Here is a 22,480-nt window from a genome sequence, read left to right as displayed (position 1 = left end):
GTTAAATGGATTGTCAAGATAAAAAAAAAAAAAAGTGATCAAACAACCTTTGCGAGGGTTATGGGAAGAACAGTGTAAAAAATTCTATCCGATCGAAAAATAAAGAAATAAGTCAAGATAATAACTATTTTATGTATATAAAAAATTAACACCTAATATTCATATTTATGGTAGTCTAATTATAAATTTTTTATTTTATTTAAATTAAAAATTATCATGAAGAAATTTTAATTATTAACTTAAGAAAATAAATATTTTATATTATATTTCTAATAAAAAAAAGTAAATTTATAACACTAATTAAAATATGCATGCATATAAAAGAAGAATATCATATTATTCATTATTTTGATTTTTTTTAATTTGAGAAACAATGACAAGCATCTAAAGAATATCGTATCGAACTTCAAAAATATATTTTTCAAACTTTGTACAAATTAGAAAATATGATAAATATTGACTTCAAATAATTTTTTTTTTAAAAAAAAAATTGTTTTTCTTTCCAAAAAATTGGAAGACTGCTATATTTCTCAACAGCACCAGACTAACTCCACGAAATGACATACAATTTTTGGTTAGGAATATAGTGAATTTATCAAGAACAGTGGTCTGGATGCAAAATTGCAGCTTTCAAATTGCAATTCAAGAGGTTTTAGATTTACCCTCTCGTGCCCAAGATGATTTGCGCAAGCATAATGACTCTCAAGGGTTAACCAGCTGCATTCTGACGCAAAAGCAGGAGCTTCGAAGAATGCAAAAGGCAGTGCAAAGCTCTCCCTCGTCAGTGTAGTTTAACCAGAACCCACAGCCAGAGTCATTCCAGCTGCAAACCATATTCCAAGCTCTATATCCACCTGCGTTTTCAACATCATCGGGTTGAATGAAGCAGAGATGCAAGTTGCAGTCACTATTATGAGCTGCATCAGCAGTCATGAAACAATCAGGGAACTGATATTGCACAGGACAGAATAGATGCAGCTTATTCGAGAACCTAACCATTAAAAAACCAACATTAACAAGGGGGCAGCACGAACAGTTAAAAACAATCCATGGCGATGGAAGAAATATGAAGAAATCTACCTCCATATCTCCCTGATTTTACAATGAAGAGGGAACCAACAGACATCACAGCACGGCGCAGCTCATGACAAAGTTTGATTCTCTACCCTTTGTAGACAGTTTTCTGTCAAAGAAAATAGTTCTTCCCGCCCCAACCTATAAAATCACGAAGCTAACCAAACAAAAGGCAAGAGTGCATTACATAGAGATAGCTCCCCATCAACCCACATCAAAGAACAATACACAATAAAAGCCAAACTTCCACGATAAAGATTCTAATAGTTTTCTCTAACAAGTATTTACAAAATCACTAATACAACTTAGCCGAGACATGGAAGATAGTTCCATTGCTGCATGAAAGATCTAGGACCTACCACCAAGAGACCAGAAGTGACTTCAATTTATCTGCATTGATTCTGAATGATACTTCTCTAAATATGCATCAAGATCTTCAGCAGATACCTTTTCACCACAGCCCCTTCCACGTCCACGGCCCCTTCCAATTCCACGGCCGCCGCCACTGCCACCACGCAGTTGTACCAAAGCACCACCCCTACTTCGTACACTGCAGAATAATCAAATGGAAACCCATGAATGAACAAGAACAATAACAATTCTAGTACAGTTCTCTGGGCGAGGACACATAACAGCATATTCCAGTCTTGGTACCCAATAATAGTTGCATTAATAATATGTTTAGGTCTTTTTTCTTTTGTTTAAAAGAAAAATATGTTCCGATGATAAATGAAATTGCATTCCACTCGCATACAGATGTAGATGTAAGAATCTTACAATTCATGATTTGAATCTCAAAAATCAACTATGAACTCAATCACACACAAAACAGAATGAATTGCTGGGTGAACTCGATATGGATATGGATATTAATTGTGTGATTCAGGCACAATTTGTTTTGAAACTCTGAATTACATGACTCAACCAAATTAAAAAACAAATACTCACAAAGAGATGATTAAAAAAGGGCATGATGCTGATCGTCCTACAAGTGTATAAGGTGGTTATGAGTTTGGAAAATTGGAGATTTTAGGGTTTCGATCAAAGCAAAGGATTTGAGGTTTGTAAATTGAAATATGGATGAATGTGCAAGGCTGCTAGAAGTTTTAAAAACAGGCAGTTATATAACGTAACAGTCGCTATTTGATGAATTCGGACAACCTCCTTTCAATTTTCAGCCACTACAGAGGATGCAACAACGATTCATATAAAAATCAGCCCTAACATCATTATATAACAGTAACAGCTGTTATGGCTGTTATTTTGAAGATTCAGCCCATTATTGTTTTTTTTTAAAAAAAAAAGTTCTTGATAGTTTTGGTTGACTTCCGTTTGTTCTTATTTCCAAGATTCCACACAAAAGAAGCAATTCCAACTTCTAGTAATGTAGTAGTAGTACACTGAGACTCATGCTCAGTTATCCTCTTTTTTTCCTTCTTTCTCCCTCTAGTTACTCAACTCTCTTTCAACCTTCTTCACACGGTTATTTTTTATTGTCTCACCAAATCAAATACAAAGTTAATTATTTGCTGGGGAAGATACATACTTACTTATAACAAATTGAGGTCATTATGATATTTTGACAGAGTACAGCAGGCACCACCAAATCCAAGACCTCAAAGGCAGAAAAAGCATCTACCATACACGAATGTCAGTCAGACTAGCTTTTAAGTTCTAACCAACCGATGTACAGCGAAGCCCACTACTACCATAATCATCCACAACAACACAAGATTTCAAGATCATATGCATAAGGACAAATGAAAAGGCCCTTAGATGCTAAATCTTAATTGAGCAGCAGATAATCATCCTTATGAAATTCTGCATATAATGTACTGTGATTGGCCGACAAAGTTCAAGACTTTCCTATAACAAGAGAATTAAATGATGGAACAAAAATTCTGAAAACAATTTGGCAGCAACGAGACACAATGGCACAAAATTAGCAACCAATGACAGAATCAAAACACAAGTTCTCAACATATTTTGCCAGAAGACGACAACCAAGATCATAGGAATAATGAACAACAAAACTGACAACAGGCAAACAATAAAGAGAAATGCTACAGTAGCCAAGCAACACAGAGAAGAATAGGAGGGGAGGCTTACCGTCCAGAAAGTCCATTAGAATTTCCAAAAGCGGCATTAGCATGAGGAGGTGCAAAATTTGCTCCCACGATCTCTATCTTCATAGGTTTCCCATCAAGCTGAACCCTGTTGTACCTCTTAACAGCAGCCACAGCTTCAGCTGGTCGTATGAAGACACGTCTGCCGTTCCCTAAGAAAAAAAGGTATTCTGAACTACAGCAGGACACAAAGAATCCATCAGAAGTACGTAGGGTATGCCAAGCATGAGTTAGATACCTTCGATCTGCCGCACCGGTCGTAATGGATTGAATGCCTTTTCAGTTCACCCACTTCGGAATAAAATCCCTGCACATAGTTTATTCATCTATCAATGGATGGGGAAGCGGCGAGCAGGACCGGTTCCGGAAGGGCGGTCTCTTCCACGGCCCCGGGAAATACAGAATCCGGATTTTTTTGCTATTTTTTATGATGTCATCAAGGGACATGTTCAAAGTGCTTGACATTTTATTTTTCTTTTAACTTAAAATCAGAAAAATAAGATGGAGAAAGCATGAGAGGAAGAAATTGATTTACGAGGAGGAGTGTTTCCTCGAAGTAAGAGAGTGCGCTTCAGAGAATGCCCAAAATGTTTAAAGTTGTTGGAGGAAATTGGCGCGTACTTACACGCTCTCTTTTCATACCTCTATCCTTGTTGTTAATTTTTTTACAATATTGATTAACAATTTATTCTGAAAAAGCCTTAGCGTGAAGGTGTCGTGGTGTAGTTGGTTATCACGTCAGTCTAACACACTGAAGGTCTCCGGTTCGAGTCCGGGCGACGCCATTTTTATAACCTTTTTGCTGCTGTGGGATTCTCTTCATCTTCTATGGAATTTTGTTTGCCTCACCTAAAAATTTGAATCTTACTTCTTCTGGTGTTTTTTAAAACAATTTCTATTTTTTTTCTTTTCATTCCTAAAATTTTTTAAAATATATACATGACAAAAATATTAAAAAGAATTATTAATGCTAATCAAAGATAAATTTAAAAACTAAAAAGTAGATACAGATTAAAATATATGATATTGTGTGATTGAGAGTTTTAATTTTTTTTTATTTGATTATATGACAATAAAAATATTATAAGAATAGTGATAACTTAAATTTAATTGAAACAAAATAATTTGGTAGTAAATTCCTCATTTTCTTATTAATCTTTTTTTATTTTATGTTTTTTATTTAATAAAATTTATAAGCAATCAAAACAAATATAAAAAATAAAACTAAATGATTTGAAATAATAATAAAAAAGTATCTTTCTAGTGAAAACACATATATCTTTAATGAAGATATAAAACCTTTACACGTAGAAAAGATAGCATTGAACTCATGGTGCCGTTCATGATGGTGATCATAGATATTGGTAAAATATAATTAAGTTCTATGAAAATACACAGAGAAATACAACTTTAATGAAGATTGTAATACAGACATGGAGATTGGATCCTGGCTCCTTATTCCATTTTATTCTTTTATTCTAGGTACAGTCCACAGTTCCACAGCATTTCTTGACAATTATCACAAGAATATATCGATCGCAGTTTTTGGATCTTAACCAATTACAGGGACTAGATAAACAATGCCATATTTATCAACCCAGACCCAAACCCTATCGCACGCAAAATTCTCGGGGACTGATGATCCTTCTGTGACAATTATAGCTTCAACCAGAGAGTTTTCTCTCTCGATCGTTTCGACAGCGCACTTCCCGTCTACTCCAAGAAGCTCCGGCCATGAACTCTTACCTGAATGTACACAGGTTATATGTAAGTCAAAACCAAATTATGGACATGACGTTTTCAATTACTGCTTGATTTCAGAGAGAAAGAATATACATTACCTTGACAGATAGATGCCATTTCTTCTCCTTTTGATCACCCTTTAGTGTTGTTTCCAGCTAGCTTGTTCTGATTTAGTTTTTTTTGAGGTTGGGGTGGGCATATTTATAGCGTAGCGTTCATAATTGGTGGCCATTGGTTGGTGATCATTGACTTTTACTCTAGCAGCCAGCCAATAAACTAAGAATTAAGCTCGCAAGTTGATTGCTTTGGCAGAGATAAGGATAAAAAGGATGCATGCATGTTTTCGTATGAACATCTAGCTAGCTAGTTGCCAACCCTTATGCTAATATATTTTATGTTTGGAAGATTTTGTGCTCCGTGTATATCCAAAACCTTACGCGTAAATTCTCGATAAGGAATTTCACGGTTTACCTTGTATGCAGGAGTGGAGCTCAGATGATTTGTGAGGGACGGCTAAATGGCATGAAGTTAATTTTATCTTTATAATATATTTATTATTTTAATTTTATTTGTTCTTGTATTTATTAAATATAAACATTCAAAGTATATAAGAAATATTAACTAAAATGAAGCATTATTTATGTTTGATAAACTTTGAAATAAAGTAAAAAATAATAAAGAATGATTCTTACATATTTATTTTAATTATGATTGTCGTTATTTTATAAAATAGAAATGATCAATTATCATATCAATTGTGAATCTTTCAACAATTTTTTTTATATATAAATAATCAAATAGTATTCAAGAAAAGCATTTGCCATCCAATTACAAAGTCTTGTTTTAATAATTTTCATCACTGAAAAAATTCATTTAGTGGTTGTTGTTGAAATAGAAAGAGTCAAAATAAATTGAATCAGCATGTCACTAAGTGAATAAATTATTGATTTTTCTGTTTCAACCAACCCTGACATGAATCAGCACCCAATGACATATTCTTTAACTTTGGATGATTGGATACATCAAGCTCATAATGCTGCAACTAAAATCTCAAATGAATTTTATCTTTGTCAGAAAAATCTTCAGAATAGAACTTGTCAACAAGTAAGCATATATCTTCAACACTTAATAATTTATAACTATTTTTAAGATCTAAATTTATGCTCAACTTAAGAAGCTCGATCATCTGCTCATCGAATCTATTATTTAGCTCTTGCAATTATTGATTAATGATAGCTGTAAATATATCAACTCGGTAGTGATGCTCAATTGTTATTGATTTTTTTTACAATAAGATCATCCCACATTAGACAAAACAAGCATTCATATCAAGAACTTCAATGTCTTGATGCTTACAAAATGATGTCACTTCTTCTAAAAGAGTTTCTCAACCATCATCTCTTAACTTCTAAATTAAAGTCTTTGTGGTAGTCACTAAATACATAACATTTAAAATGTCTTGAAATTTTTGTTGCAATGCTTGGTAAAGCACATCAATAATTCTCATAACATTCTTCATTACATGTAAGATGAATGCAAAATCAAATGACATTAGTAACTTAAATGAAAAAACCACATTACCACGTAGAGAATAAGTAGATCTATCTAAAGCAGTGTTTTCAAGAACCAAGCAAATTGCCCCAAATATTTTATCAAACTGCAAATTGATTTAAAGTGCAGACTCCATCTACTATCTCCAGGTTGTTGCAAACCACTTACTTGATTGACTCTTTTACCCGTTTCAATCTCACCGATATTGACTAAATGTTCAATTTTAGCTACTTGAAAAGCCCGTAATTCATCATTATGCTTGCAAGAAGCACAAGCAATGTTAACAATAAAAATCAAATTCTGAAAGAAAGTGTTAACATTAGATACTTCTCTGGTTGCAGCAATAAGAGTCAATTATAATTAATGAGCTAAGCAATATACATAATATGCATAAGGGCAATCATTAATAAATAAAGCTTGCAAACCATTCCACTATCCACACATATTACTAGCACCATCATACCCTTGACCCCTAATATTTTAAACATCAAGATTGTGATGAGATAAAACAAAGAAAATATCTTCCTTAAAAGTTAAAGTAGTTGTATCTTTGACATGAACTATATCTAAAAATTATTCTCATATAAATCCACTTCTATCAACAAACTTAATAACAAGGGCTATTTGCTCTTTTCTGGATTCATCTCGAGCTTCATCAACAATTAGACAAAATCTTGCATCACCAATCTCATGATAAATTGAAGACTGAACATTTATGGCAAAGACATGTAAAATTTCCTTTTGAATTTGATGTGAGGTGTATTCAGTATTTTGTGGAGCATTACCCAAAACAAAAGCACCTACTTGTTTATTATTGATTAGTACTTAAAAGTACATGTTTATCAAGGTTTTATATCATCATTTTGCACTTGAAGTATCAATAACTCTTTAACTAAAGCATGTTTTATAATAACAAGTTTGATACTATAAGATACCTTAATTTATGGTAAATGCTCATATTAAATGCAGGCCTATCACATAAATAAAAGGATTGATTGATGAGTTTAAATATTGAAAGTGAAAGGATAAAGAGATGGCCAAACTTAGAAAAGAGATACCGGTGCAGTCCAAACCGAAACATTACTCGGTAATTGGATCATATTTGAAGCTTTAGATCTCGGATTTAGGTCCATTTTATATGGATGGAAAGGTAAGACAAAGGCCTACAACTTTCATGGGAGCCCAAGATTTAAAAAGGCCGTTTTGAAGTCCAAACTGAAGGAACAACGAAGAAGTCTGAAGCTGTCCTGCAGCCCAGACACTATTTAGTGTTCAGCCCATATCTTGAGTTCTAGAAGTCCAAATGACCTCATCTTTTTTTGTTGGAAAGCTGCGACAATTTCCTATAATATTCCTGAGGATTCTGGGCAAATTATGATGTTAGCAATGACGTCTTGTTCAGACAAGAAGATAAGGATTGCCACCAAGTCAAGATGTGGCCACCCACTCATCAATTAATTAACAAATCAATAGTTCCAAATTTTGGCCTATAAAAGAAGGCACTTACCATGTATTGAGGCATCTTGGTTTCCAGATCAAGATCATGCTCTTGCTTTCTCTCTTTGTATTGCTTATGTTTTGCTTTCATTAATATCAAGTTTATGCACTTCATTTCCTTTCCTTTACTTAGTTAACTTCTTTCTCATTTATGTTCTTATCTTGTTCATCTATGTTTCTTTCTTTCATTATGTTTAGCTAAGTTAATTATGTCAAGGTGAAAATGGTACACTAATGGTGTAAGAATAAGTATAATATAAACTTAACATAGACCTTAACGTTGGATACTAACATGTTTTATATTTGTTATCTTGTTCACTTTTAATACTTTACTTGTTAAATGGTTAATCTAGATTTATGTTGTATAACACTTGGTACAACAAATACTTGATACTTTCATAGCCCATACTGTATGGTATAACCGACACCTGAGCTATGAAAGGAACTTGATTTGTTGTTAACATAAGTTATAATCATGAATGCCTGCCAACATTTACAAGTATTAGCTTTATTCAAATAAGATAACTAATGTAATCATGTTAACAATTTATAATCTGATTGGAACCTCCTTTATGTGTGGTTTCCAATTGAGTAATAAGAGTTTATACTATACTTGTTTGAAGTACCATTAGTGGATCCTCTAACCTTGACATTTATTTTTATCGTTGTTTAATCCTTACATTAATCTTTCAACTCAAAGTTCTTATTAATTTCTTCCTTCTCTTCTTTATTATTGTTTTTGTTTTTATTATTATTATTATTATCTGTTCATAAACTTAGTATATAGGCTGGAAACCTGTGATCCGATCTTTTAGATCATTCTCAGGTATAACAACGCCACGTACTGAGTATTATTATTATTATTACTAGTACTAGTACTACTATTGTTATTATTATTGTTATTGTTGCGTTGTTATTTATAATTTATACAATTAACCTCTCTGTGGTTCGACCCCGGTCTTGCCGGGTTATTTATTACTTCGACACTCCTGCACTTGGGAGAAGACATCAAGCTTTTGGTCGTGTCAATTATATGATGCTAAAAGTTCCACCATTTCAAGAAATTACTTTGGTGTTTTTTATTCTAGATGTTCACCATGCCTTCTAAAAACATATGCATGAAATGTGAGCCAACGAACAATATTTATTAAAGCTTTAATACGCAATTGATTACTTAGAATTTCTTGAGTAGTTTGCCTCTTAACTACCTTCTCAATATGACATGACTAATCTTTTAAATTTTTCAAGCACCTAGTAGCAAATCTGTGAGCTGAATTTGAATATTTTCTCATATGATTCAAAAAAATACATTATTCCTCATCATTAACTTTCTTCCAACAAATGAATCCTTTAACAGTAAATGTGTTTGATCTTGGCTTTTCAGATAGCTTACTTAGAAATAGATAGAAATGAAAACAAAATATAGTGTTTTTCTCTGAATATTCAAGCCATGGATAACTTTTGAACCAATGAGACTAAAATCGACGAGGATGCTTTTTTATCAGTCAGAGAATATTCAGACATCAAAGGTTGATATGGCCCTAAATTAATGTATGCCCTTCAAATTTTATCTGGTTGATTAATCAAGTATTTTTAAGTTTGAGGACGATTGCTTAGATCTCAAATTAAATTAGCAATATTGATTATAGTAAGAGGTTGCTCACTAATCAATACAAGTTCTTCGTAAACTGAAGCACATTGGGGCTACTCAACCATAACTTCAACATTACACTTTAGAGTTGGTTTATTAGTCGATGAGTTATCAATATTTTTCCTTTTTTTTTCTAAAAAAAAAAAAATCAATTCTTCTTATTTTGTTCATGGTTCAACCTAAAATCAAAACATCATAAATTTTTATTGTTTCCTATTTTAAAAATGAAGGCAAATGACGATGTATTGAAGCAATAATCAAAATCAAGAATAAATTTTTATATGTAAACCACACTGACATATAAAAAGCAAAATTAACATATTAAAAAAAAAACCGATATATAAAAGCAAATCTAACATAAAAAAATGGGATTATTGGTTCCTAAAGAAAAAAAAAAAAAACCTTACACTGAATCAAAGTTGGGTATATACTTTTCAAACAACTCAATCTAGCTAGGAAGATTGTGTCTAATTGTCTATTGGACCTGGTGATAGTAGTAAGGTACATGTAAGGAAAAAAATTGATAATTTTGGTGGCTCTTTAAAAACAAAACATAAAAAATCCAAGCATAATCGAAATAAATCCATAAAATATATCTAATTAATTCAAAAAAAAACATTCATTATAACAGGAATTCAAAAAAAAATGGTAAAACTAGAAAATCTAGGGAGGGAAGGCAAAAAAGATAGAATTATAAAAAAGCCTCATTAAATTCTTAACAAACATCCCAAACAAAATAAAAATAGATTTTAAATTTGGATCACCAATTATCTTATTTTTAATGAAAGATAAATTAATTAATGGATTTGTTTTAGCCTTTTCACTTTATCATTTGTATTTTTATTTTTATTTTTTACCTTTTGTGTTAGGGCTCTGAAAAGAGAAGACGACAAAAGTAATTGAATTGAAAAGGTTGTTTGTGTTTTTTTCTTTCCACGTGGAGAGCATAAAACAAAGAGTTTTAAAGTAAAAGAAAGCAAATGTATGTTTAATTCTTGTATACAAGGAAATAGTAATTTATTATTAGAAGGGCCCATCTATTTAAAATAAAAAATATTCCACCTTCCCACACTTAATCACTAAGTAATAAAAAAATTGAAATGTTTTGCAAGGGCTCGGCCTCTGCTTGCCTCTCATTAATTCCACCCCCGCTTATTTATACATAAACTTACCGTGTATACTGTATAGAATCATAATCATGTGTATTGTATACTATGCTTGCTATTATATTCAACTCTACATTTATAAATACAGGAGGAGAGTTGATATCTATTGTTACAGCCTCCTATTATATTCAGAAACCTTAACTTGATCATAGTGTTTCACTATAACGACAACTTTTATGTATCCAAATCAATCTTTGCACATATTTCAAACAAAGAAATCATAGCTAAACTATCATTAAAAAATATAATTGTTAAGCCAATAAATATATTTAATGGATTAAAAAAATGGTAAATTTAACAGCTATTTTAAATTTCTAACATTATGATAAAATAAATTACATTAAGGTTAAAATATTTATTTATATTTTGTTTTATCCACCATAATCAAACATGATAAAAAAATAATCATTTTATTTTATACATCATTACCATCAAATACAATTCCATCTTCATCTCATTTTCTATCATATTTTCCTCTCATCCCTTCCAAAATAGTAATTAAACATTATTCTATATTTAAATATCAACTTACTGCTGAAACAATTCTGAGCGATTAGGTAAAATTACTTTTTGTTTACATCAATTATATCTAAATAAATTCGGTGCATAGTAAGGGATGAGAAAGGGTGTCACAATTACATCAATTATATTTAAATAAATTCGGTGCATAGTAAGGCATGAGATATTATACTGTTTTCAAGAAAGGGTGTCACCATAATTTATAATAAAATAAATACATAAAAAGGGCCCAACCGGGTTCGAACCGGTGACCTATTGATCTGCAGTCAATTGCTCTACCACTGAGCTATGGACCCCTGTGCTTATCGTTTGAGATAAGTATAAAATATATACAGATATATTTTATTACGACGTCAACAATCAAAGACTCCTGCGAGTGTGACGTCGTTTACGCTAAAGGAAAATGGAAGAGAGCATAAAGAAGCGACTAGAATGCTCCTTTTGGGAACCAGTCTAAATTGTATTTTTTAAAATTTTGGATACTTTTTTATATTTTAAAATTTTTTTAATATACTAATATTAAAAATATTTTTAAAAAATAAAAAATATATATATTTTAATATATTTCTAAATAAAAAATACTTTAAATCATCATCACTGCTACAATTTTTACACACATCTAAAGTGTGGTTTTGATAAAAAAGTAGCGTCAATAGTGTAATGTCAATTTAACCTTGTGAAACAACCATTTTAACTTTAAAAACTCACATTTTCCTTATAATTATGAAGGGAAAAATCGTTTATGTATTGTCGTAATTCACAACCCTTTTTGTTTTGCTCCACAGTAAAAGATTGGGTAGGCTTAGTTTTTTCTTATAATTTTAATTTTAATTATATGGTAACCAACATGAAGCTGAAATAAGCCTTGCCATTAAAACAAAAGCTAAAAGAATGTTGTTTTTTAGTGTGCGCACACTTAAATTTCACTTTGGATTTTCACAGTAAAATTATCATTTTATCCTTAACCATTTAAGTTTTAATATCCTTTCAAGGGTAATATGGTATTAATACGGGACATATTTACTATTATAAAATTAAATTGGAGTAAAGAAGTCTTTTAACTTTTTATTTACACAACGTAATGTCAACGTACCCTTAAAAATTGAATTTACTTAATTGTTAGGGCAAGGGCAAATTTGACTTTCTCTTCCTTAACTGTTAGGCTGGCCATCATCTCTTCTAAAGGATAACATTGAGGTTCATTTACTAGGGTGGCACGTGTAATTTATATCAAGGTAGTTAGGCAACGGTTAGAATTTTTTCTCCCTCTTCCCCTTGTAAAACATGTCAATCCAACCACAATTAAGAATAGTCCTCCATTTTCTTTTTATTTTAATTATGACCTTCATTCTTTTTATTACTCTTTATTTATTTTGGATCTTTATTTTTCAATTTCATTCCTTAAAATTTTATTCTATTTAGTATTTATATCAAATTTAGTTCCTATTATTTTTATTGTTATTTTAAAAAAATATATGTTTTCAACTTCATCCTAATCATTTGATTTTTATATGAGATTTGACTTTCATTTTTTTAATTGCTATTTTTTATTTTGTTCCTTTCTTGAAATTGATTTTATTTTTGCAATTTTATCCTTAAATACTTAATTTGTTTAGAATTGAGCATCCTTATTTATTTTTATAGCGATCCGGGTCTTATGACCATGGTCACCGATATGAAATTTTAACTCGAATTAATATCAAACTTTTTTATGTATTTTATTTTTTAATTTTATCATTTAACATTGAGTTTATTAAATATTAAACTTCTTTTCTTTTTTTGCTTTCTATAATGATATTCTAGCCTTGTAGTCCGGACACATATTTGTCATGCTAGCTCGAATTGGATTGAGTTTTTACATTATTTTATTATTATTATTTTTTTTAATGTCAAATTTGCTCCTTATTTCTTTTTATTTTTATTTTTATTTTTTATTACAAGTTTTTCATGCCAACTTTGATTGGATCAAGCTTTTCTTTTTTTCAATTTATTTTCATTTTTTAATATTGATGTCTTTAACTTAGTTATATATTATTATTTTTTTGCTTGCTTTAAAATACATTAATAATGTTTTAACATTAATTTTTAGATTACAAAAAAAAAAAAAAATCAACTCGGTTGCAGCAAAGACGGGACACCCATCTAGTTTTTTTCACTAAAATTGGTTGATAAGTTCTAGTAGCCCACTACTCAGGCCTGTTGTAACTACCAATGATTCTCGGTGCTAGCTTTTATTTTCTTGAAATTATTTAGTTCCAATCATTTCCATGTTTTTGCGATCAATTAATGTGCCACTTTGATTTGTTTTTTGTTTGAATTTTTCAGCAATCATGTTGCAGAGAATCGATATTGAGATATGAGAAATGGGCTAGCAACATTCTCTGCTTGAAAGATTTTTATAAGCGTTATTTTCCATTTTTAATCTACTGTTTCTCAAGACCTTCAATCATAACACTGGTCTGAAAAATTGATAATTAAATTCATTTCCGAATGGCGTTTTTTCATTTGTTGTTGGTGTATGAAACCAAGGGATAGAAATTTGAAATTTCTCACCTGGGGAGCCGTCACCAAGTAGAATAGATAGAGGTAGCAGATAATTTTTCATGGAAGTATATTTTCTCAGAATCTTCCTCTTTAGAAGGTGAGAAAGAGGATGCTGATATGATTCAGCCGTCAACCAGTGTTTCCAGTACAAACAACAACAGCGATGCTAGAATACTTGAAAGTTTAAACTTAACAGGATGCTGATGCCGCCACCAGGAGAAAAGAACCAACGCTCCAGCAATTATTCTTGTATAAAATGAACTATCCACACCAACACTTCAATGACAATGCCAAGACTGGAAATCGAACAGGGTTGTAAGAACAAATCTAAGAACGAGTCAAACATCCATTTGCAGAGTTGTAGAAACAAATCCTGGTTTCTCTACCATCATATGATGATACACCATAGATTGCAAACATAGCTATAAGGAAACACACATCCCATAAGTTCATTACATGACGGATCATAGAAATAGAACCAGAATCACCAGATCGGTTCTAGAAGAGGACTGAAGGGTAAAACTCAAACAAACAAACCAATCTCATAATTCAGTCGGGTTCATTGCCACAAGCCAGAAGCATTTCGCTCAGATGTAGAGTGCATCAAACTCCACCGCGAAATTGGGAGACTTGTATTTAGCTGGCACGGCTTCTAATGACATCGAGACCCATTTCAGTTGGATCAGTTGCCTGCAACTCTAACTGAATACCATCTAGTTCTCTCTTGAACCTGTCCTTAGAACTAGCATAAATCATCTTGCTTCTCACCTTTGATGTGTCGGGAGACCTTTGTAAACCACAAAGAAAATTATGAGCGTCAGTTAAAAGTGAGAGCCCAAAAACAATAAAAGCACAAGCGCACACAAATATAAATAATGTTAGATTTCATTACCATGCAATGAAGAAAATTCTGCTCTTCTGGACATTCTCTGCAGTCACAAAATCAAAATCATAAACAGCAAAGCGACACTCATCAGCAGGGAGGCTTGCGGTAAAATCTTCATAACTTTGGGCGGGCTCACCAAGCTTTTCCACAATAACCTGCTTTTGCTTTTCCTCAATCTTATAAACTATGAAGCGGTAAGTTCTTTTAGCCTTCAGCTCCAAAAATTTCAGCTTGCAGTCATCATGCACTGCCATACCAGATGCTGCGTTGGCCTGTACACAGAGAGAGATACACAACACACGGTGAGATGCTCACTCAGGCGAGCGATTCCTGAACATTCCTAAAAAGCAAAGACCCTCTATTATCATCTCTTTGATTCTTTCTTTATTAACACAGTAGGCGAGATCGATACCACACAAACTTCTAAATTTACAGAACTAATTAATTAATTAATGTACCAAGACTTAATAATATTCAAAGTTATGACATTAGTCTATCAAATCTTGCAAAAACTGATAAAGGGACCACATTGATTGCAAAAAGATTTCAAATTTTGGAGTTTTAGTACATTAGTAATGAACCGAACCATACCCTAATCCTCACATCTCACAGCCAAAAAAAAACAATTTAAAATCAAGATGAGACAAAAATCAACAACTGTTTATTTATGAATTCAACATCACGTTTACTTACAGAAAATACACGAGACACGATGGGTCAAAATTAAGAGCATCAGCTAGTACGAAGATGCATAAGATCTATCATTTTTAACCATGTAGTAGTAGTGGAAGCACAACGACAAAAGAAATTAGAGATAAAATCTCAGATCTAAAGCATCATCGGTCGTCGGTCGTCACTTAAAAACAGACAAAGAATGATAGAGATCAAAACATGTGAAGTACTAAAAAAATACACTCACCATGATTTTCCTTCTTATAGGGATCGGAGGCAAAAATAGCAAGGCAAGGAAAACACCAGATTCACAGAGACAGAGACACAGTTTATAGGGTTTTGCTTTCTTCGATTCAACACAGGCTTTTACTTTTTGAGAGATAATGGAGGTTCTCCCCTATGTCTCTCTCCCTCCTGCTGGTATCTTTTTCTTTATTTCTCAGTTAATGGAATTGAGAATTTAAAAGTTTATTAAATTATAATTTGGTTCTTATATTTTTAATACATAAACAATGTAGTTCCTATACTCTTACAAATAATTAACTACTCCCTATACTAGACAAATTAAATTATTTGTTTTAGAAACAAATTATAATTTACTCATTTTACGTCTTACTAATAACTTTGGGAGTTAATATAACTTTTAGTCCCCATACTAGAACTAATTAATTTATATAAGCATCAGAATTCAGAAATAATACGATAGTTATTTGATCGGTATATAATTAGATTGAGAATATAAGGATGAAATCTAAAATCTATGAAAAGATGAGGATCGATCAATCATTGTTGATAATATTAAGGGACTAAGCTATAATTAAGTAATAACTTTGGGATATTTCTGTGGCTCCATTAATTTATATTCTTCTGATGCAAGTAAATCGATAACATGATGATGTTCCAGCGCCACAACAAGGATAAAGTATGCATATCCAATGATAATCAAACACTTGTTATTTTTTTTTTTAAAAATAACTAATATTTAATATTGAGATAATAATTTTTTTAAAATAATTTTTTTAAAAAAATATATTAAAATAATATTTTTAAAATTTTTTAAAATTTATTTCTAATATAACTTATCAAACAAAAATTAAATATAAAAAAAAATTATATAGCCAGCTTTACGAAACTTTGTCTACCTTTTTAATTATAATCTTATTTATTTTTATGTTTAAAAAGTATTTTTTAAAAAAGTTTATTTGTTTTTCTTCACTTCAAATTAAATTTTTTTTTTAGTTTTTTTTAAATTATTTTGATATACTAATATTAAAAATAAATTTTAAAAAATTAAAAAATATATTATTTTAATATATTTTTAAATAAAAAATATTTCAAAAAATAATTACTAATTATGAAAATATCAATCAAGTTATGTTGCTTTCGGTCTGACCCGGAGGTCTTCTAAGAACAGAGCTCTCATTATGGTTGGGCCGGGACATCAAACTTTCTTCCATACTTTTTCTTTTTAATGTGAACTTTGGATATTGCAAAAAATATATAAAAAAGAAAAAAAAATTTAGACGTTAAGAGTATTTCCAAATCAGTTTATATATAATCAATTTAATAATTTTTTTAAATGTTGACCCAAGTCTTAATGTAGAAAATTAAAGAATAGGCAAACTTCCTTAAATCATTAATTAAATTTCATGAATCTATAACCCATATGCTTAACACAAACAATTTCAGAGACTGCATAGAAACAGGCCTAGGTCGAGGTAATGCTAGGGAAAGAGATGCTAGTTCATTGCAGAGCTACTTTGATTAATAAATTGATTTCCAGTTAATATTATATTTTACGGTGGATGTTAATTTTTAAAAAACTCTCGTTTACTCTTCATTTTATAATAATTTTTCAGAAATAATTACTCCCTCCATTTCATTATCATTGTTGACTATTTTTGCAGAAAAACCACAATGTTAAAACACACAAATTATTCATTAATTGATGTTGACTTTGAACCAGTATCTAGAAACACTTATTAAATTTCTTTTAATGCACAAGATTGATGATATAGGGAGTGCATTTTTAAGATCAGCTATAGAGGGATCAAGGTTTATTTTTTAAAAGAGAGAGAGAGAGAGAGAGTTTTGATTCTAGTAGGTTATTCCTTTTCTACTTCTATATTGCTAATTCTTGTATTATAAATTTAAAAGGGACAGAAATTTGGTATATATAAAACTTAGAACTTTCAAAATGACTAAATAAAATAGAACAATTGGCTAGGATTAAAGAAAAGCAGGACTTCTGATGCAAACATGAGAAAGTGTCAAAGCATCCATTTTCGAAATGTATAGAACAAATCCAGGTTTTATCTACCATCAGATGATGATACACCAGAGATTGTAAGCACAGCTATAAAGAAACACATCGCAGAGGTTCATTACAAGATCGATCATAAAAGCATAATCAAAAACACTGGTTTGGTTCCAGAAGAGGACTATAAGATAAAACTCAAACAAACAAACCAGTATCATAATCCAGTCAGGCTCACCGCCACAAGCTATGAACATCCCGCTTATACGTAGAGTGCATAGAACCCTCCACCGGGAAAATGGGAGACTAGTATTTAGTTGGCACGGCTTCTAATGACATCGAGACCCATTTCAGTTGGATCAGTTGCCTGCAACTCTACCTGAATACCATCTAGTTCTCTCTTGAACCTGTCCTTAGAACTAGCATAAATCATCTTGCTTCTCACCCTTGATGTGTCGGGACACCTTTGTAAGCCACACAGAAAATTATGAGCGTCAGTTAAAAGTGAGAGCCCAAAAACAATAAACGCACATGTGTGTGTGTGTGCATATAAACAATGTTAGATTTCACTACCATGCAATGAAGAAGATTCTGCTCTTTTGGACATTCTCTTCAGTCACAAAATCAAAATCATAAACAGCATAGCGACACTCATCAGCAGGGAGGCTTGCAGTAAAATCTTCATAGCTTTGGGCAGGCTCGCCAAGCTTTTCCACAATAACCTGCTTTTGCTCTTCCTCGATCTTGTAAACTATGAAGCGGTAAGTTCTTTTAGCCTTGAGCTCCAAAAACTTCAGCTTGCAGTCATCATGCACTGCCATACCAGATGCTGCATTGGCCTGTACATTGAAAGAGATATAATATATGGTAAGACGGAGAAGCAATGAAACCACTCATGACATGTTTTAACAAGAACCTCTCTTATTATTTGATTGATCCATACTTTATTAACATGTTAAGCCTTAGGGGTGGAGAAACAACATAAACAGCAGAGCTTCTACATTTATGGTATTGATTAATGCACAATGGATCACAAATTGCTACACATAATATCCAAAGTTGTGACATCGGTCATCAAAGTTTTTAAGAGAATAGAAAGAAAGAAGTTGCAGACTGGAAGTCTTGAACATTCAAGAAGATTGAAAGATAACAGCACCACATTGACCAGGATTTTTAAAATTTATGAACAACCTGGATCGACCTTTATTAAAAAGCTCACATTTTCTCCCTACCAACACATTACGGATTCAGTAATGGACCATGCATCTTCTCACAGCCATTCCACTCACGTAATTGACTGGAACAAACATCCTATCCGATAAGGCAAAGTAGAAGGCATTCAGACGATAAGGATAAAATCACTGAAGGCATTAGGTTTCTAAGAAAGCTGGACACTTGAACTCTGTTTGTTATTAAGTAATAGAGAATAGAAAAAAGAGGTGAAGTTGCAGCACATAGGATTTTGTGGCAATTCGTAACCTACTAGTTGATGTTTGACAAGACTAAGTAAAGATACAAAGCCACGTTATAAAAAACAAACACTTAACCGAGGCGTTTGCCAAAGGGACAAATAGATTTTTTTTATTATTATTTTACATAAGAATGAGACAGATGTATATAGCTAAGTGAAGCTCTAGCAATATTAGCAAAATGTTAATAATAAATTAAGATTAAAAAAAAATAAGGGGTCAAAATCAGCCATTTTAGACTACAATTGTACAGACAAGGATTCCATTAAGAAGAAGAAAAAAAAAAGAGTTCCAGATAAAAGATGGTATCATGTCTGAATCGTGATCTTGTAACCAAACTAAGATATAAAGCAGAATAAGCCCAATACCCTAATCCAACTTGTTTTCGCCATGTTAATGGTTTTTCCGGTTTCCAATCCATGTACGTACTATTTCCCACGCTAACAAGAATTTTGCAGAATAGCGGGCTATAATTCCTCATTCCTTGTTGGTAAGCAAACACAAGATGGAATTTGATGCAAATAGCACCCGACATATATAGATCAAATTAAAAAAACAAATCAAGATCAATGGATCAGACATTAAAAAAAAATATCAAGTCTCCAAACCAGAAGATATTAAGTCGAAAGATCTGAGAATCAAAAGTAAGGCAAAATCAGATCTATAAAATTTAATTTGATCGCCTGTAGTTGCAAATCATAGATCAAAAACAAGAACTTGTTCGATGCAATAAAGTAAAGAGTGAGAAAGAAGAGACTGACCATGGTTATAGGAGGAATGGAGGTGGTCTACGAATGAGTTAGATAAATATCGCACCCGGTAATATAGAGAGATACTTATAGAGGGAGAGAGAAAGAGAGGGGACAGAGTTGGGGTTTGCTCAAATTGTGAGCTAAATAGAAAAGAGGGTGGCGTGCTACTATTTTTTTTTTCCCCGATAAGAATTCAAAATAGGTAAGCGGTAGCGTTGTTTTTCAAATATATTTATTTTAAAACATAGTTAAATAATATTTTTTAAAACTTATTTTTAATATTAATATATTCTAAAAATAAAAATAAAAAAAATACATTTTTAAAAACTCCTATTAAAAGACCCCGTAATTATGATCATGATTGTGCTCATGCATGACAACAGGACATCGTACCGACATCCAATTATTATTATACACATGATGTCTTCGTAAAAATGCTATTTTACGAAAAGAAAGTTATCATGTAAATTTAGCCTTTCAAATAATTTATAAATTAAACCAATAAAATATATTAATTTTATTTATATATATACACACACATAATTATAGATAGATAGATAATTAAAAATATATATATAATTTTCTTTTTCCGTCTTCATCTCTGCGTGCATTTTCCTATGCTACCAATATCTATCAAATTATTCCGTGTTGATGCATGCAGGGCTTTCTTATATGACACAAACGAAGCTGTTTAAAATGTTGTAGTTGTAATTTTAATTTTAAGAGGTGTAATTTAATTCATTAAATTTTGAAGTTGTTGTTTAGAAATTATCAATTTAAATTTTATAAATTTCAGGATTATTGAAAATTTACATGGTTATTAATTTCAAGATTCGTGAAATTAATCGAAGTACACATAAGTTGATCCGAACACCCATGTTAATAAAAAAAATTCTTATAATTTTCTATATCTTTATGGAAATTTTATAGCCTTGCTATATATGTTTTTAGCAGGGAAAATTACATTTGATCGGGTCTATGGTGAATCCAAGGGCTACGGCTTTGTACAGTCCTCTTATGAAGCTGCAGCCAGGATGGGTTTGAAAGAAATGGATGGTCTGGCATGATCCCTTTAATTATCATGTTTAATAACCTATTATCCTGCTTGTTTAATGTTTTGTTCCACGGTCTATTGCGGTAGCTGGATGGCAGAAATATCTGTGTACATTATGCACATAAGGGGTGACGAGGAGGGGCGTGTGTTGCGTCTGATACATTACAGAGCGCGAATTTAATGTGTTTGGTTCGTAGTCTTAGAGCAGTGCTGGTGTTTGTTTAGAATTAGCGGGCTTGTTCAAGCAACATTTCTGCCATGAAAACCCAATCATCATTTGTTCTTTTACTTTTTAACTACTTTACTGCATGTCAAGATAACAAAAACTTGTTCTTGATCATCTTCCAGAACTAAAAACTATATGATTTCGCGACAGCATTTAACTATTACAGGTTAGTTACCCTGTAGGAAACTAGTCTGCAGTTCCTTGGTTATTGTACTCTAAGGGGGGAGTGAGTGCTGCAATTTGAGACCTGTGTTCACTTTCAGATGTGTTCAAAGTTCAAATGCCCAGTAGTGTACCAACTGCCATGCCTGGTGTGACTGATAAACTCGAAAACCAGCACGCTACTAAGAGCAGTGCTGGTGGTGGTTCCCTCTCCTATTTGGACGCTGTTTGCCTGAAGAAAGTAGGCTGGCAAGGACTCTGAACACTGCAAGCCTTGCCCTAAGCCATCAGTTCTGGTATATTGCATGTTAAACAAATCACAGGTAAAAGAATGGATGAGAATTGGAACGGTGTGTATTGGAGACACTCTATCCATTTCCCTTTACCAGAAACCTGATGTGGCGGGTCTTAACAAATGGATGGATTCAGACTAGAAATGCCCAGCAGCTTCTCCTTCTAGGATTAGCAGAATCCTAAATGATTTGGCTTGATTCATGAACTGGATATATTGCCTTCCGCTTCCCTGCAGTCTCTCACGCAATCAAACTCTTCTTTCTTTAACATCTTCTACCTTTCCCGTAATCTGTTCTCAAAATTTCCATTCAATTGCTGGCTACTTCATAACCTAAAAGCTCCAAAATGCAAACACTCAGAATCGGCCTTCTTTACACTTGAGATTCCAAAACCTCCCACTAATTGCACAGTATCCAAACATCAAGATGGCTCTCAACTATTTGAGGGATTTCCCTTGAATGTACCCGCAATGACAATGAAAACGCTGGTAATCAGACTCGTGACAGAAACTTGAAGAGACGGCTGCAGGCACTGTAATAATTGAGTTTAAATGTGTAGCAAGTTTTTCTATCATCTAGTTGGGAGAGAAATTATTTGGGTACCAAAGAAAGACAAGAAAACAAAGCTTAAAAAAAATGATGCATGAGGAGAAAGATCTTGAGGCAAAACATGGAGTGTAAAATGCATACACAGTCGACTAAACAAGGCATCTTGGCTGGGCCAAAGGAAACACTTGAAATGCAACAAACGCAGGGTGTGACAGTAACCGTTTCTCAAGCCAAGAAAGGTTTCGAATCTTGTAATCAGTGGTGAAAGTTAAAATCTATCAAATTGGTC

General features: G+C 32.1%; 2 protein-coding genes, 1 long non-coding RNA gene, 2 other non-coding genes and 1 pseudogene across 5 annotated transcripts; 1 reads left to right on the top strand and 5 right to left on the bottom strand.

The window, feature by feature from the left end:
• Positions 1-487: 487 nt before the first annotated feature.
• Positions 488-3,840, bottom strand: LOC118053792 (THO complex subunit 4A-like; annotated as a pseudogene).
• A 71-nt stretch (positions 3,841-3,911) lies between these two features.
• On the top strand, positions 3,912-3,985 carry TRNAV-AAC (transfer RNA valine (anticodon AAC)). The gene has a single exon. It is a non-coding gene; the product is annotated as a tRNA-Val (tRNA).
• A 561-nt stretch (positions 3,986-4,546) lies between these two features.
• Positions 4,547-5,308, bottom strand: LOC118053809 (uncharacterized). Its single transcript, XR_004688440.2, has 2 exons — positions 5,042-5,308; positions 4,547-4,946 (listed from the first exon to the last, which is right to left on the bottom strand). It is a non-coding gene; the product is annotated as an uncharacterized lncRNA (long non-coding RNA).
• Positions 5,309-11,551: 6,243 nt separating this feature from the next.
• Positions 11,552-11,623, bottom strand: TRNAC-GCA (transfer RNA cysteine (anticodon GCA)). Its single transcript has one exon. It is a non-coding gene; the product is annotated as a tRNA-Cys (tRNA).
• Positions 11,624-14,184: 2,561 nt separating this feature from the next.
• On the bottom strand, positions 14,185-15,866 carry LOC118053812 (actin-depolymerizing factor 2-like). The gene is made up of 3 exons (XM_035065192.2): positions 15,677-15,866; positions 14,764-15,029; positions 14,185-14,658 (listed from the first exon to the last, which is right to left on the bottom strand). The coding sequence occupies exons 1-3, from the start codon at positions 15,677-15,679 to the stop codon at positions 14,508-14,510; spliced, it is 420 nt and encodes a 139-aa protein (XP_034921083.1). The 5' UTR covers positions 15,680-15,866; the 3' UTR covers positions 14,185-14,507.
• A 1,823-nt stretch (positions 15,867-17,689) lies between these two features.
• Positions 17,690-20,076, bottom strand: LOC118053803 (actin-depolymerizing factor 2-like). The gene is made up of 3 exons (XM_035065179.2): positions 19,917-20,076; positions 18,260-18,525; positions 17,690-18,150 (listed from the first exon to the last, which is right to left on the bottom strand). The coding sequence occupies exons 1-3, from the start codon at positions 19,917-19,919 to the stop codon at positions 18,000-18,002; spliced, it is 420 nt and encodes a 139-aa protein (XP_034921070.1). The 5' UTR covers positions 19,920-20,076; the 3' UTR covers positions 17,690-17,999.
• Between the last annotated feature and the right edge of the window lie 2,404 nt (positions 20,077-22,480).

Source organism: Populus alba, chromosome 9 (assembly GCF_005239225.2).
Source record: "Populus alba chromosome 9, ASM523922v2, whole genome shotgun sequence".
Lineage (NCBI taxonomy): Eukaryota > Viridiplantae > Streptophyta > Magnoliopsida > Malpighiales > Salicaceae > Populus > Populus alba.
The sequence above is the reverse complement of the archived record's forward strand: the minus strand, read 5'-3'. Positions and strand labels throughout refer to the sequence as shown.